At 38.0% G+C, this 14,826-nt stretch overlaps 6 protein-coding genes across 6 annotated transcripts; 3 read left to right on the top strand and 3 right to left on the bottom strand. All coding sequences in view use genetic code 12, as the record gives it.

Moving 5' to 3' along the window:
- Nucleotides 1–2,428: 2,428 nt before the first annotated feature.
- CANMA_002649 (uncharacterized protein) lies at nt 2,429–3,652 on the top strand (the record flags this gene model as incomplete). The annotated part of the gene is made up of 1 exon (XM_051814741.1): nt 2,429–3,652. One exon carries the CDS (start codon nt 2,429–2,431, stop codon nt 3,650–3,652), a length of 1,224 nt encoding a protein of 407 aa, XP_051671620.1.
- A 424-nt stretch (nt 3,653–4,076) lies between these two features.
- On the bottom strand, nt 4,077–4,487 carry CANMA_002648 (mitochondrial 54S ribosomal protein uL14m; the record flags this gene model as incomplete). Its single annotated transcript, XM_051814740.1, has 1 exon — nt 4,077–4,487. The coding sequence occupies one exon, from the start codon at nt 4,485–4,487 to the stop codon at nt 4,077–4,079; it is 411 nt and encodes a 136-aa protein (XP_051671619.1).
- Nucleotides 4,488–5,000: 513 nt separating this feature from the next.
- On the bottom strand, nt 5,001–5,729 carry CANMA_002647 (uncharacterized protein; the record flags this gene model as incomplete). The annotated part of the gene is made up of 1 exon (XM_051814739.1): nt 5,001–5,729. The coding sequence occupies one exon, from the start codon at nt 5,727–5,729 to the stop codon at nt 5,001–5,003; it is 729 nt and encodes a 242-aa protein (XP_051671618.1).
- A 480-nt stretch (nt 5,730–6,209) lies between these two features.
- CANMA_002646 (universal stress protein) lies at nt 6,210–8,740 on the bottom strand (the record flags this gene model as incomplete). The annotated part of the gene is made up of 2 exons (XM_051814737.1): nt 6,210–7,623; nt 7,938–8,740. 2 exons carry the CDS (start codon nt 8,738–8,740, stop codon nt 6,210–6,212), a joined length of 2,217 nt encoding a protein of 738 aa, XP_051671617.1.
- A 320-nt stretch (nt 8,741–9,060) lies between these two features.
- Nucleotides 9,061–10,695, top strand: CANMA_002645 (karyopherin alpha; the record flags this gene model as incomplete). The annotated part of the gene is made up of 1 exon (XM_051814736.1): nt 9,061–10,695. One exon carries the CDS (start codon nt 9,061–9,063, stop codon nt 10,693–10,695), a length of 1,635 nt encoding a protein of 544 aa, XP_051671616.1.
- Nucleotides 10,696–11,348: 653 nt separating this feature from the next.
- Nucleotides 11,349–14,798, top strand: AFL1 (inositol polyphosphate kinase; the record flags this gene model as incomplete). Its single annotated transcript, XM_051814735.1, has 1 exon — nt 11,349–14,798. One exon carries the CDS (start codon nt 11,349–11,351, stop codon nt 14,796–14,798), a length of 3,450 nt encoding a protein of 1,149 aa, XP_051671615.1.
- Between the last annotated feature and the right edge of the window lie 28 nt (nt 14,799–14,826).

Here is a 14,826-nt window from a genome sequence, read left to right as displayed (position 1 = left end):
TTCTGCATTCCCACAATAGCGACAATATTTCAACTGTGGCTCTGATGATTTTTGCTTTTGATTGCGAATCTGAGATCTATTCAAAAACAATTCTAGATTTTTAAATCGCATAGGAAACCAGTTGTATAAGGAACTATGCGCGTATGAGTAAGCAGTGAACCTAACCTAGACTTTAATCTAGTGCATGGATTTGAGAGTTATAGTCTGGGTATTATTATTCGTTTCATGTTGTTACCCGAGGAGAAGTCTTTAAATTGGTTTGTGTCACGTATAGGGTGGACGATTTCTGCAAGAGAACAAAAAATTGACCAATTCGGCAATAAAATTTATTCGCTTTTGTTTACCCGGGATAATAATAGACTTGCATAGTACAAAACAGAGATAGCAAAGATAGAATGTAATTAGCACACAAAGTAAGGCAAGGCTAACAAGAAAAGTAGAAATGGAGACATCACAAGTATTCATAACCAAGCTTCTGACAGTACCAATTGATTTCTCAAAGATTCTCCTGCAGTTATGTCGATTATAATAAACAATTGATGTGCCCAACAGTGTACTTAATTTGAATACGAGTGGAATGTAATGCAACACAGGCAAATTGCAAAGGTGTCAAAATATTATTCTGAGTTTTTAGACTCGAAAACACTTTTAAGGCTATGGGGCATTTTGCTGACACAATACAGAAGCGATTGTTTTTAAGAAGGAGGAACGGCACATGGGTTGAGTAGTACGCCTGTGTGTGCACAAAATGCAGTATTTATTTTCTTTTACTTACTTACTTTGTTTCTATTGTTTAGCCAAAAACTTCGTCGGATAACTCTTTATATTTGCTAAATCTCTTTCTTGTTCAAGCAACTGTAGACAGCAATTGCGCATTACGTCAATTGGGAGCTGTTTAGTGGTGGGTTGCGCTGAAATTTCGTCTCATTTGTTCTTGACTTTAGGGCAAGATCTAGCGAAGCATTTTTACCTTGTAGGAAGTTACCTCAACCACAAGCACAGTGGTTTTTGTTGCTGACATTTTTATGAGATTACTTCAATACTTTTTCGTCTTCATGTACTATGACGCCAATAATTTTTAGTGTAAATATCGGGGAGCTAAATTTTGTAAAAGCCTATTGTTATTTGCTCAGCGTCTAACTTTTGTATAGTTCTCCTGTAACTATTTGGAAATTGTTGCTTAATTGCATAGAAGTTTGTAAATGGAGGAAGGTTTTCTATTACTACTGATAACTAGTAAGAGACTGTGCATAATTGGAGCTCTATACACTTTTTAGAGCAAAGTTGCTCTCTAACCCTTTCCTTCCAGAAAAAAAGGGCCAATTGCAATTGAGTTCCAACGATGAGTATGCTTTAGAATAGGAAATAGAAAGCTCAAAAAATCCTCCCGAATCCGTGTCAACTGGTGGTGATGTAGTGTGGTGCGTGTGTTGTGCAATGATTGGAGAACACAGTTGAGTGTCGAACTCTGTGCAATTCCGGAGTAAGGAACGCAGTGAACAAATATTAAATTTAAGGAGTTGCGGTTTGTGTAATTTTTTAAAATTTTGTTTAGTGTCTACGGAACGGGTAATGAGAAATGGTAAAGAATTTTTAAATATTTTGTTACCGAGCACAATTCATCTCCTATACCTAAAGTAGGCGGAGTTCTACTTTTCAATTGTGTACTGTAGAAGCATTACAAAGGGGTTAATTGCTTTCATATGGGTGACAATTGATGTCCTCAAATGCAATTGGGTTGACTATTCGTAAAATTATAGGTTAGTGGGAAACATTAAAGGAGAGCAAAGAAATGTGGAGTTTCTTTCTTTTACAGCTAAGCGCACAGTGGGTTAATTGGCAAAAAGGAAGAGCAAACGTTGCTAGAAATGGATTTCCACATTTCCTTGTTCGAAAATTTCCACAGTCTTTTCCCCGGAAAAGAGGCACACTCGGACATACGTCATATCCACAATTGTCAATTCATTTCTACTCTATGAAATTCTAGATTAATTTTGTACAGACACCTCCTTTGTAGTCTTGTAATTAGTACCGAACCTCACTATTGTGGTGTAGAATTTTTAAAAAATAGAACAATTTTATTGAAAGAACAAAGCAATTGAAAAAAGAAAAATTAATAAGCATCTAAAAATTTTAAAGAACGCAAAACCACTTGACTAGTAGTGAATGGAGTGGGTGGGTGCTTATGTGCTGTGAAAGTAAAGAAAAAACCCGAAGTTATTAGAGAACAATGGGCAAGGGATAGAGAGCTATTCGTTTTGTTTGCTACATTCTCCTATTCTGCTGCATCCACAATTTTTAGTTTCCCATACCCAGCTCCGGAAAAGAATATAAATATACCATGAAATTTCCCTCAATTGACAATTCAACCTTTTTTAATTCTTTTCTTATAACTACAATCTACTGAACTACTCAATTCCCAACAAAAATGGTTTCAGCTCACGGATTACGCGTTTTAGCAAGTCTTATTTTCGAGAGTCTTTGGCTCATCATCACCTTCCCAGTTGTCGGTGGTATCAATGAAAGATACAGAAACAACTTGACCCAATCATTGAAGGTCTTGTTCTGCAGAAAATCATTGGCTTTCCCAATTCTCGATGCTAAAATTGTCTCCGCTTACTCAAACTCCTTCTTGTTTTCCCTTACTGCTTACCAATTCCCAAGAGTTACTGGTGGATTGAACAACTACAACGTTAGATACGACAAAAACTCCATCTGGATTGTTGAAGCTAAGAACAGATCGAAAGATGACCCAATCATCATCTACTTGCACGGTGGTGGATACTACTGTCAAACCGCTCCAACTCAAGCTCAATGTTTGCTTTCCATCTACAGCTTGGTTGAACCATCAAAGAGAGAAAAATTGTCTGTTTTGTTCTTGGACTACTCATTGGCTTCTTACGGCCACGAATTGTTGACTCAATTGCACGAATTGACCGCTACTTACACTAGATTGGCTAAGGAAGGTAACACTGACTTTAGATTTATTGGTGACTCTGCTGGTGGACACTTGGCTACTACTTTTACCCAATACTTGTACAAGGAACAAAACCCAGAATTGCCATACCCTAAATCTTTGATTTTGGTTTCCCCATGGGTTAAATTGGGTGCTGACAAGATTCAACACACTGAAGGTCACTCATACTACGATAACGAAGCTAGAGATGTTGTTCAATACTCATTCTTCTCAGAACCAGACAGAGGTGCTCTTTTGGTTAACGGTAACGACGTTCAAACCTTGACTGTTTCCCCAGGTAACACTCCAGACAAGAAGAACTCCGACTGGGCCAGAATCCCAACTTACTCCAAGCCAGGTTACTCCGTCTTTGTTGTTTTGGGTGAACACGAATCTTTCTTGGATGATATTTTGGAATTCTCTGAATACGCTTTGAGATCCCCATTGAAGAGACCATCTGAATCCGGTGGTGTCTATGACCCAAAGAAACACTCATGGACCAACGGTGGTGGAAGCAACGAAGCTTACTTTGAAGTTTTCATTGAACCTCAAGGTGTCCACGATGCTGGTCTTTTCTTGGAAAACGCTGTTCTTTCTCAAATTGAAGACAATCCAAACCTCAAGGTCAACCAAATTGACGGTAAGGAATTCTTCGGTATCAAGAGAGTCGTTGAATTCTTGGACAAGACTTTGTAAGCAGGTTTTTTCTGTTGCTAGCAGCTGCTTTTCCCATATACTGTGGCCTGTCCTACGACTTTGAGATTGTTTTCATTCATTTGTTTTTGTATCAGTGAAGTGTATGTGTATAGTTTTACAAACTGTTGTTTGTAGTTTTATATATATATACAGAGAATGAATAGCTTATTATAAAGACATAGATAATTGTAGAACCTTGATTGCCTTTGGAGAAGTCTAGAAGAGGTTGCTGATTTGTTCACTGTGTTTGTAAACTATTTCTGTTACCTATCTTGTATCCTCTCCTAGAACAGTCTCAACAAACAGCCTACACAACCAATCTACAACTCAAACTAAGCAAAAGTCTTTTAATCGTTATATTGCGGTTAGCCTCTCTCGATCTATTTACAAAGTATCTCTTCTCAATACACCAGCTCCACTTCACCTAGAACGTCTTTGGAGCTAACGACACAATCTTGTTATAATTCAAATCTCTCAACTCCTTAGCAACAACCGAACTGATTCTCGTCCCCAAAGGTTCACCATTCTTATTAATCAACACACAGGCATTGTCATCAAACCTCACTACTGAGCCATCAGGTCTTTTAAATGGGGCACGTTGTCTAACAACAACGGCACGGCAAATATCTCTCCTTTTGACTCTATTTGATGCTTGTGCTGCTGCTGATGACGCCGATGCGTCAACGTTGGTGGGTCTGGCTTGTTTGACAACGCAGGTTATTTGATCACCAATGTGGGCGCATGATTTGGGGTTGTGACGGAGCACTTTGATGCATTCGACTACTTGGGCGCCGGAGTTGTCTATTACGTTGAGTAGCGTCTTAAGATAGATCATTATGTGTGTTTGTGTCTGTGGATAGTAGTTGTAGTCTTGAAATGGAGTTCAATTTGAGTCTTCTTTGGTGAAATTTTTTTTTTTATTTTATTTTTTTTTTCACCAAATCGATATTTGAATTGCAAGATGTTGGAGATCACCACATTGGTTTATTGAAGTACGAAAGGGATGTGACAAGTTGCTATACTCTTTTCAACGGCTTAGATTTCCTCATAGTAGTGCATATTCATCTACCAACTCCTCTTTTTTGCAATTTTGATGTGTATCCATTGGTGAGAGGGACCATTGTGTAAGCGCTACCATTGACTGGGCCATTCTTCTTTCTGGACTTGAAGTAACTGTTGCCCCCAAAAGTTAAAGTCTTTGGAAAATATAGTTTTAGTCAGGGAAGTATCGTGGCTACAGAATCACCTAACACTTAATCATATCAAAAAGAAGCCAAATAGTGTAATTGTATCATTCTATCTTTATAAAACTGTATACAAACAAGACGACCTTCTTCCAACAACTTACTCATATATCCTTCTTGTTCAATTCTTCATCAATCTTTCCCGAAACTTCCTCAGTTCTACCAACTACCCAATCATACACCCGTCTCATAAACAAAAGTTGACTAAAAGCAACAACAGCAACAACAGCAAACACAACAATACGTTGACTATCCTTCTCCACATTCAAGAATTCATAAGGATAGCTACCGCCATTTTCGACATCAATCAAATTGTCCAACAAGAACCAATAAAATGTTGTCAATAATACAACAAACCCCAATGCGGTATTATTGCTAATGGTCCATCTTGGCATAAACACCAAATAATCAATGAGCAAACTCACCACCGGCATCAAATGGATAGCGAAATCGGTAGTTAATGGCAAGTTGAAATTTGCCGGGTCCTTGGTCAACAAGTGAAGGAAAAATAATCGTAATGGCCAATAAACACCAGCAACAATAGTCTCCAAAGCAAGTCCAATGGGATGCAAGTTATTTTTAAACACGAATAAGGACTGCGATTTAGTAATATGGGCAATGAATCCAACAATAAATACAAAGAGGGAGTACACTAGTGACAAGTTGGTCAAGAATTGCCAGTGTCCTGCACCTTCTAAATGAGGAGGTAGTTTGATTGAAGTGATTTTGGTGTAGCCGTAGAAACCAATGAGAATGGAAATGAAGTCAATGGTGGTGATGTAGGGGTTACCTACTCTTCTCCTCAGTGCTTGATGGTTTATATGAGGACTCATAGCTTTATGTCAATGAATAACTATTCTGAAGTAGATTGAACAAAAGGTGATCTAATGCTGAAATTTGCTTTATGTGATGTTGACTTTAATTATAAATACTTCAGTTTTTGATTTTCTTAATTCACTACAAGATTTCGTTTCGAGTTAGTGTTGTTGATGAAATTGTGAACTCTTAAGCTTGAATGTATAAGTCTACGTAAAGAACCCATGTGTGTAAAGAAATGAAAATTAACATCGGAGCAAACAAAAGAAATTAAGCGCCTTGCTCTCTCTCTCGGTTCTAACAATTTCATTTTTGTGTGCGATTCTATTACATCAATCGAATTGATTGAAATGCTACATTCTTCTTCTTCTTCTTCTTTCCATTCCAAATAGTACAATATATGTTACTAACGCTAATCTAACTCTAATATTATCTAAAAACAACTATAGACAGACAGAACTATGCACTCTCGCCCTCTTCCTCTTCCAAAATGGTCATCAATCGTCATGTTTGCGGAAAATTTTCGAAAATGCTGATCGAGTACGTGAAGTTGAACGAGATCTACTCTCATTAGCCAACTTTTGCACCGGGTTCTGTAAACTGCTTCTACCTCTTTCTTCATTCACCAAATTCGTATACGACGAATTTCTCGAACTCGTGGGACTCAAGAAGGAATTAACTTTGCGATGCAACAGCAGCAGATGATTCGAATTTTGTTGATTCAGTTGCAACAATTGATCATCACTCATTTCATGATCCTTTGACGTGCGTTTTAACCAATTAGCAAAATACTGCTCTGAATCAATCGGGTGCGATAAGTTTTCAATATAATTGTATGTTGGCTTCACAATAATCACCGGCACTAAAGCGCATTCTAAGAAATGCTTCGATAGCGACGATTTACTTAGAAACCCTCGGTGGTGACTATGATGATCACGTTCACTAAAATGACGGGTCCCGATTACCATCATTGATGGCGCATATTCCTTAATGGCCTGCTTCAACGATTTCTCCGGTTTACCAATAACAACTTCAAATAACAAGGCAACTTTTTTAAAATGGACATTTAATTGTTCAAATGTGGACAAGTTGGCATTAGCTTGTTTTTTGTCAATCGATGTATACTTTTTCTCATTCAATACTTGTAAAACAACAATTGTGTCGCCGTGAATCACCATCTCGTCAAATAGCCACTCCACGGCCTTGGTGCTCTCAACATCATTGTTGAATCCAACAAGCCAAGTCTTGTTATTTCTGCGAAACTTATACTCGGGATGCTTAATTTTCAAAGTAAATGACTTTTTAGGACCGCCATCACCAGTATCAAAAGAAACACCTCGTGATAAATTCGGCCGATTGTTTTTACTCAATGCCAATTTGGGCAATGATGACAATGAAGTAGATGAAGATGACAAATGGGAATTCAATATAGCATTTTTCAAAGTGGGTGATGTTGATGATGTGCCGAGATAAAATTCATCGTCGCCACCGTTCCCGGCCCCGCCTCCACCCGTAGGCATTGGTGAAATTATGGGCGAGTGGGGGAGTGAGGCGGCTGGTGATAAGAGCTCTGGCGATAGTAAGTTGCTATTGGAATCAAAATCATCGTAGTATAGTCGTCCTAATAAATCAGTTGAGTCATTTTGTTGTCTATATTGTTGGATTGACTCGTCTGATGTATGGTAAAGTGATGCATTGAGTCTGGTATTTCGAGCAGTTTCAGATTCCCCTTTATCGTCGAGATACTTGTCCCTCTTTAATATCTTACCCTCGAGCGGAGGTTCTGGTATCCGCACTGGTTCCTTGTCTGTGTCTTCTTCACTCATTACTGCGTTGATAGTAAGGCTTTCTGGATCAATAAAGCAGAATGTCACTTTTAGCTGCCAATGGATGCTATTGTGGGAGCTTGGTCTAAATTAATACAAGTATTGACTGTGTTGTTGTATTTGTTCGTTTTGTTGTTGAACTGTTTGTTGATTTCCGTAAAACGGCTGAGACAATTTTCTCCACTCGTGCGGCATCAATCAAATGACAAACTGTAACATAAACCTTCTATTTACAAGTATCTATATGTATCTACCGAAACTACATACAACTTTAGTAAACATCCAATTGTCCAAAGTTAACTGGACCCTCATAAGGACTTTGGAAACTACCATTCGTGCCCTTTTTTGGACTACAAACAATGCACAACCATTCACAAAGCAACCCCCACAAGCGCCTACTCAAAAAACGATCTTCCATTGTTAATACCACTATTCTTTTCAACAACCCCCCAGAGTCTATCCATTTTAATCCCTCCAATATCATCAACAATATAAAACTCTCGTTTTGAACCATTTTCTTGACCATTGCTCTTATCTTCCCAAGTAGTATAAGGTTTCCAAAACTTATGCTCAGGTGATATGATCAAAGACTTGTTATCGGTAATTTTCAACAACTCATTATAAGTCTTTCCCCCCGTAAAGTTTAATTTCTCAACAATTAAATTTTCATCCTTGACCAAATTGTCCAATGTCTGCGGTATTGTCTTGTTATAGAGTCTAAATATTCTCGTGACATAGTCCTTTGTCTTCCATTGCACTAATATTATGGGGATTATAGTTCCTGCCAAGAGTGTATAGGCAAATGAATCATCAAATTGAGTTGATTCATAAATCAATTTGGATCCATACAAACCAACAACACCAAAGCTTAGGGTTAGTCTTTTTAAAATTGAAACGTATTTGGCAGCTGGTGCTTCATAAATGGGGTTATATGATAGTCGATAGTATTCAGGGAGTTGGGTCTTGGTAATCTTGTGTCTTTCTTGAATAAATATAGGATCATCTTCCAAAGTAGGCGACCATGGATTATTCTCACTAATTAATTCGTCAGTGTCAACATTTGAGTCACTAGATTTGAAGGATTTGGCATGGAAAGGGTTCTGAATGAGTATTTTGGTAGTAGAACTGAATGATTTGGTGTATATTTTAGGTGAAAATTTAATGTTCAATAATATTGAAGACGGTATAGATCTGCGAAACATTAGAAATTTTCAAATAAGCTGTAAGTGGTAAGTGGTATAAGTATAAGTGGATGTGTTCTTTCTTTATTAACCTCTTGTACCAGCTGTTTCTGGAGGATGTATACTAATAGCTAAAGAGAACTCTATTCAATGTAAGACTAAAGAAGGGAGAAAGAAATTGGTGGGCGTGTACAAAGGATCAAAAAAAAAATTACGCCAACCTCATCCACCTCATACAGTCACTCACACGCAACTTAGCAATTCACACATATACAAACACAACCTTACCTAAATCACTTAATCACAGTACCTACTACTATATATCACCATATCACAGCACCATGGACTCAAATGCAACTGAAAGATTCGTTCCAGAATACCGTCGTACAAATTTCAAAAACAAGTCACGTTTCCAAAGCGATGAATTAAGAAGAAGAAGAGAAACTCATCAAGTTGACTTGAGGAAACAGAAAAGAGAAGAAGTATTGGCCAAAAGAAGAAACTTCCACCATGAAGCCAACGATTCAGAAGACGAAGAGGATTTCAACCAGAATGTTAATAACGACGAAAGCCAATTTTACAACAGTTTAAAACAAGATTTACCCAAAATGATTGAAATGATCCAGGCTCCTGATTTTGAATCTCAATTGGCAGCAACAGTGAAATTTCGTCAAATATTGTCTAGAGAACACAACCCACCTATTGATCTTGTTATTCAGCTGGGGGTTATACCAACTTTGGTGGAATTTATGAAGGATGATCATCCAGATATGTTGCAATTGGAAGCAGCTTGGGCTTTGACCAACATTGCTTCAGGAAACTCCCACCAAACTAGAGTCGTTGTTGAGGCCAATGCTGTTCCTTTATTTGTCCAATTGTTGTACTCTCAAAGTCTTGAGGTTAAAGAGCAAGCAATTTGGGCCTTGGGTAATGTTGCTGGTGACTCAGCTGATAATAGAGATTATGTCTTGAGTTGCGGTGCTATGGAGCCTGTATTGAACTTGTTCAACTCCACCAAAATGTCATTGATCAGAACAGCTACATGGACATTATCAAACTTGTGTAGAGGTAAAGCACCACAACCAGATTGGAATATTGTATCACAAGCTATTCCAACCTTGGCTAAATTAATTTATTCAGTTGATTCCGAGACTTTGGTTGATGCTTGTTGGGCAGTATCATACTTGTCAGACGGAATTTCTGAGACAATCCAAGCTGTTGTTGATGCAAGAATTCCTCATCGTCTTGTTGAATTGTTGGGACATGAGTCCACTTTGGTCCAAACACCATCTTTAAGAGCGATTGGTAACATAGTCACAGGAACTGATTACCAAACACAGATTGTCATCAATGCCGGTGTATTGCCGGCCTTGGCACCATTATTAAACTCGCCAAAAGAGACAATTCGAAAGGAAGCTTGTTGGACAATTTCAAATATCACTGCTGGTACGCCTGAACAAATCCAAGCTGTTATAGACTCAAACTTGATACCACAAGTGATTAGGTTATTAATCAACGGAGACTACAAAACTAAAAAGGAAGCCTGCTGGGCTATTTCGAATGCGTCATCAGGAGGCATGAACAAGCCAGATATAATCCGTTATTTAGTAAGTCAAGGATGTATTAAACCACTTTGTGATTTATTATCAGTTGCCGATGCCAAAATTATTGAAGTCACATTAGATTCATTAGAGAATATCTTGAAGATGGGTGAAATGGACAAAGAAGCAAGAGGAACTGGAGTTAATGAAAATGCCCTCTTTATTGAAGAAGCAGGTGGTATGGAAAAGATCTTCGAATGCCAAAACAATGCCAATGAAAAGATTTATCAAAAAGCCTACAACATCATTGAGAAGTATTTCAGTGATGAAGAAGATGAAAACATCGATGATGAAAATATAGTGCCAGAAGCCTATGGTAATTCATTTGGTTTTGGAATTGACAATTCAAATCAACAACAAAATTTCCAATTCTAAAAAAGAATGGAGAAATTTTTACACACTTTTATTAAGCCAATGTACTATTTTAAAATACAACTAGTGGTTGCAGTTTTCTCAAGTTAGAGAAAGTGTCTTACTTTCAAAGTTTGGATTTAGGGTTTCCTTTTTGATTGGTTTCTTTTTTTGGATTTGTGGTTAATATACCCATGGAGTTTGTTCTAGGCGCACACGCGTTCTTTCATGGTGATCTCTGTCGGTTTTTATACGCTGTCTGATATATATATATATATATATATATCATTTTACTCTCGCATTACTCTCCCCTCCCCTCTCCTTTTCCTCATATAATACACAGTATTTATCTCTTTGGTTATGCCGTAGAAGGAGTATCGTTTGTTCTAATCTTCAGAGGGTGGCGGGTCTAATAAGAATAGGAAATTTGCATAATTTACATCTATGACATATATATATCTTTTGTATAATTGACTGCTCTTTTATCATAAATTAAAGAAAAAGAGACAAATAAATTAAATTGATTAATTGATTGATAAAATTATAATTTTTGTCTTCTGCTTTTGCTTCTTTTTGCACCACGTTTTTCCCAAAATTTCACTCAACAATTAAAACAATTAAAATAATATTCAGCCAACCTAACCTAGTCTTTTCTATTTTACTACGTTTCTACTAAAATGTCTACTCAACAGTCATTGCCTATACCGGGTTCAGAGAAGAAGAAACGAGATTCAGATCCAATCTCATTAGTTCCTCCCAGTGAAGGTGAAAGTGAAAGTGGATCAAAGAAACATCTCCTCCCCACCATGTCGCCATTGTCTTTGTCTTTATCTGAGAATGATGAAAGTACTACCATTTCCGAGATGTTGGATGATAAGCCTATACCAGCTACCGAAAAGGCAATTGCGTCACTAGCGCCAATGTTGGAAACTTTTGCCCCCAAAACCAGTGCGGAGGATTCTGCCTCGAGATTGGGGTCCATTTCTTCATCGCCAGGTAATCCAGATGCAACTTCGGAGTCAGTAGTGGAAGAAGTACAACCATTGACGGCAGAAAATCTAGGTGCTGGCAAAACCCAATCCAATTTGGTTTCTACATTTGCATCTAGTGGTGAAGGACAACGATTAAACAAGACGATATCCAACTCATCAAATACGTCGAGAAAGTCATTTTCGCAAACTACAAATCGAGACCCCAACCACGTTACTAAATTGCCCAAGATTGGTAAGATTGGGGTTTGTGCTATGGATACAAAGGCTTTGTCCAAACCATGTAGGAAAATTTTAAACCGGTTGATTGAAAATGGTGAGTTTGAAACAGTCATTTTTGGAGATAAGGTTATTCTTGATGAAACGATTGAAAATTGGCCCACATGTGATTTCTTGATTAGTTTCTTTTCAACTGGGTTTCCCTTGGATAAAGCTATTGCTTATGTCAATTATAGAAAACCATATATTATAAATGATCTTGTACTTCAAAAGGCTTTATGGGATAGGCGTGTTGTGTTGGCGATCTTGAACCATGCCAATGTTCCTTCACCTGAAAGATTGGAGATTAGCAGAGATGGTGGGCCATACTTGGAGCTCCAATTACTTGAAAGATTAAAGGAGATTGGATTTTCTGATGAAAAGGTTCATGCGTTGACTCATCAAGAAGAGCCTGATTGGGAAATGGTTGACGATGACACCTTGAGGGTTGGTGACAAAACAATTAAAAAACCCTTTGTCGAAAAACCAGTCGATGGAGAGGACCATAATGTCTACATCTACTACCCTAAAGCCACCGGTGGTGGTGGTAGAAAACTTTTTAGAAAGATTGGAAACAAGTCATCGGAATTTGACCCAGATTTGGTATCGCCAAGAACTGATGGCTCGTTTATTTATGAAATGTTTATGGACACCGATAATTTCGAAGATGTCAAGGCGTATACTGTGGGACCCAATTTCTGCCATGCCGAAACCCGTAAATCTCCTGTTGTTGATGGTATCGTTAGAAGAAATACTCACGGTAAGGAGATTAGATACGTGACGGAGTTGAGTGAAGAGGAAACAATTATGGCCCGATCCGTTAGTGCTGCATTCAAACAGACAATATGTGGATTTGATTTATTGCGAGTTAATGGTAAATCATATGTGATTGATGTTAATGGGTTTTCATTTGTGAAGGATAATAACGAATACTATGATTCATGTGCCAGCATCTTGAGAGGCTTATTCCTTGAAGCTAAAAAGAATAGAGATTTGCTAAAGAACAGAGTACCAAAGAGTTTACAAACCAGTCAATTTGAAGAAAAGGAGCAGAAATGGGTATTTAAAGGAATGGTCAATGTCATTAGACATGCTGATCGTACACCAAAGCAAAAATTCAAGTACTCGTTCAAATCGCCCTTGTTTATTAGTCTTCTCAAGGGTCATACGGAAGAAGTGATTATTCGTGCCGTTGCTGATTTGCAAGTGGTTTTAGAAACTGTCAAGATTGCCGAGGAAAAGAAATTGGAAGACCCCGCTAAATTGAAACAATTGAGGGTTGCGTTGGAAAAGAAGATGAATTTCCCCGGTACAAAGGTCCAGATCAAGCCGTCGTTAAATAGTGAGAATCCAGAATTGGTTGATAAAGTGCAACTTATCCTTAAATGGGGTGGTGAAGCTACCCATTCTGCCAAACATCAAGCATCCGATGTTGGAGAGCAAATGAGACAGAACTTGAAGTTGTTGAATCGTGAAGCGTTGGATGATGTCAAGGTCTACACATCGTCTGAAAGAAGAGTCATTACTAGTGCTCAATATTTCACCACGTCGCTTCTTGGATTGACCAAGGAACCATTACCTGATGATTTCCTTATTGTTCGTAAGGATTTATTGGACGATTCAAATGCCGCCAAGGATTTGATGGACAAAGTGAAGAAGAAGTTGAAGCCATTATTAAGACAAGGTGCCGAAGCACCACCGCAATTTACTTGGCCGCCCAAAATGCCGCAACCGTTTGTTGTCATTAAACGTGTTTGTGAATTGATGAATTTTTACCATCAAATCATGAATTACAATTTTGAGACTAAGAATGTGGCCGAGTTCCAACCAAATTGGTGTTGTGGCGAAGATCCCTACTTGTTTAAAGAACGCTGGGACAAGTTATTTCAAGAATTTATCAGTGTTGAAAAGACACATCCATCGAAAATTTCCGAATTATATGATACAATGAAATACGATGCTTTGCATAATCGTCATTTCTTGCAAAAGGTTTTCGCATATGATCCTCATGATGAAGTGTTGTTGGAAAGATTGAGAGAAACATGTGGTGGTACGGTCAACTCTTCTGGGTTGGTTAGTGAATATCCAATTAATATCTTGGCCATGAATAATTTCAAACTTCCCGATAATAACGGATCGGCATCTACATCACATAGCAACTCCAGTACACAATTGCATACTTCAAATACAGCATCAGCAGGATCTTTGGGTTGGGTCTTGAGTGGTGCCAGCGTTGGTGCAGGAGAAGGATCCAATACCAAAAACGCTAAAGCTCCCGAGAATCCATTCGATTATCCTACATATGCTAGATTGAGAGAGTTGTACCGGTTGTCAAAAGTGTTGTTTGATTTCATATGTCCTCAAGAGTATGGTATTAAGGATGAGGAGAAGTTGGATATTGGGTTGTTAACTTCATTACCATTGGCAAAACAAATCTTGTCTGATATCCAAGACATGAAGAAGAATATATCTTCACCATCAGTGGTCAACTACTTTACCAAAGAAAGTCACATTTACACTTTACTTAATGTAATTTATGGATCGCAATTGCCAATGAAAATTGCCAGAAATGCCTTGCCTGAGTTGGACTACTTATCCCAAATTGTATTTGAGTTGTACGAAGCTGACGATCCAACTAGTCCATTGGGCAAAAAGCACTCAATTAGGTTGTCGCTAAGTCCCGGATGTCATACGCAAGACCCATTGGATGTTCAATTGGATGATGATCATTATATTGGATGTATTCCTAGAATCAGTTTGACTAGGCATTTGGATATGGATTTGGTTACTCAACGATTGAAATCGAGATTCTCAAGAGTTTCGTTGCCAAAGAAGTTCACTCCCGTGAATATCTCGAGTCCTTTAGTCGGTGGTATTTGAGCAAACCATTGTAGAAAGAATGTGTTGT

The sequence above is a fragment of the Candida margitis genome (genome assembly GCF_024628925.1).
Source record: "Candida margitis strain CBS 14175 chromosome Unknown scaffold3, whole genome shotgun sequence".
In the NCBI taxonomy this organism is placed as follows: Eukaryota; Fungi; Ascomycota; class Pichiomycetes; order Serinales; family Debaryomycetaceae; genus Lodderomyces; species Lodderomyces margitis.
This window is presented reverse-complemented; position numbering and strand designations above follow the sequence as displayed.